This window comes from Mandrillus leucophaeus, unplaced genomic scaffold, assembly GCF_000951045.1.
Source record: "Mandrillus leucophaeus isolate KB7577 unplaced genomic scaffold, Mleu.le_1.0 Scaffold286, whole genome shotgun sequence".
Lineage (NCBI taxonomy): Eukaryota > Metazoa > Chordata > Mammalia > Primates > Cercopithecidae > Mandrillus > Mandrillus leucophaeus.
Window position 1 is genome coordinate 698902 of NW_012102987.1, and position 1039 is coordinate 699940.

General features: G+C 44.3%; 1 protein-coding gene across 1 annotated transcript in view; it reads right to left on the minus strand.

The window, feature by feature from the left end:
• Nucleotides 1-12: 12 nt before the first annotated feature.
• The window catches only part of PTPN2 (protein tyrosine phosphatase, non-receptor type 2), a 73942-nt gene continuing 72915 nt past the window's right edge, over nt 13-1039 (minus strand). The window contains exon 8 of the mRNA XM_011985529.1: nt 13-280. Within this exon, the coding sequence (XP_011840919.1) occupies nt 73-280 (208 nt within the window). The 3' untranslated portion in view covers nt 13-72. The remainder of the gene's footprint in view (nt 281-1039) is intronic.

Sequence of the window (1039 nt, forward strand, 5' to 3'; positions counted from 1 at the left end):
CAAACCCCTATGATTAATGTAGCACTGTCAGCTACTAGTGCAGAAGCTTGCTGGGCAAAATTAATTGTTTATTTATAGGGCATTTTGCTGAAAAAACAGTGTCCAGCCAACAAAAGCGCCAACCAAAATGACTGACACAAACCCCATCTTAGTGAGAATAGGTTGCCAATATAACCACCTTTTTCTTTTTCGTTCATTCTCATTTAGCCTCTGTTTCATCTGCTGCACCTTCTGAGCTGTGGTGGCCTTTCTGTCCTCTCGAATACGTTTCCGTAGAGCACTATGAAGAAATAAAAACAAGTAAAAGGAAGTGCACACAGGGCAGGACTTGAGTACTCCAACACAGAGGACCTAGGCGCAAATAAAACCATCCGTATCCACATAGTTTTCACCCTACTTGAACACAGGAATAATGAGGGGAAAAGCTTCAATTTTTTTTTTTTTGAGAGAGCGTCTTGCTCTGTCACCCAGCCTGGAGTGCAGTGGTGCAATCTTGGTTCACTGCAACCTCCGCCTCCCACGCTCAAGTGATTCTCCTGCCTCAGCCTCCCGAGTAACTGGGATTGCAAGCGTGCACCACCACACCCAGCTAATTTTTTGTATTTTTAGTAGAGACAGGGTTTTGCCATGTTGGCCAGGCTGATCGAACTCCTGACCTCAAGCAATTCAGCCGCCTTGGCCTCCCAAAGTGCTGAGATGAGTGAGCCACAGTGCCTGGCCAAGGAAAGCCTCAATATTCTTAAATGATTCAGAGATGTCCCTTGACAACCATTCCTGATACAGTTTTCTATTGATAACTGCTTTTAGTGGGACCTGAAAATAAGCAGGGAACTTTCTGGAAACGTGAAATGATGACTGTTAGTTTTCTTTCCTTCTTTGTTAACTAGTCAGCAGAAGCAGGAGTGGGAACACAAGGGGGTACTGCCTGCATCTGACCCCTTTCCTGGTCATGTTTGACGGTTAAGGCTCTTATAAAAGCTATCTATTTAATATTTCCACGAATGTTCTGTTCTGTTGTGGGAGCACCTATTCTTTTCTT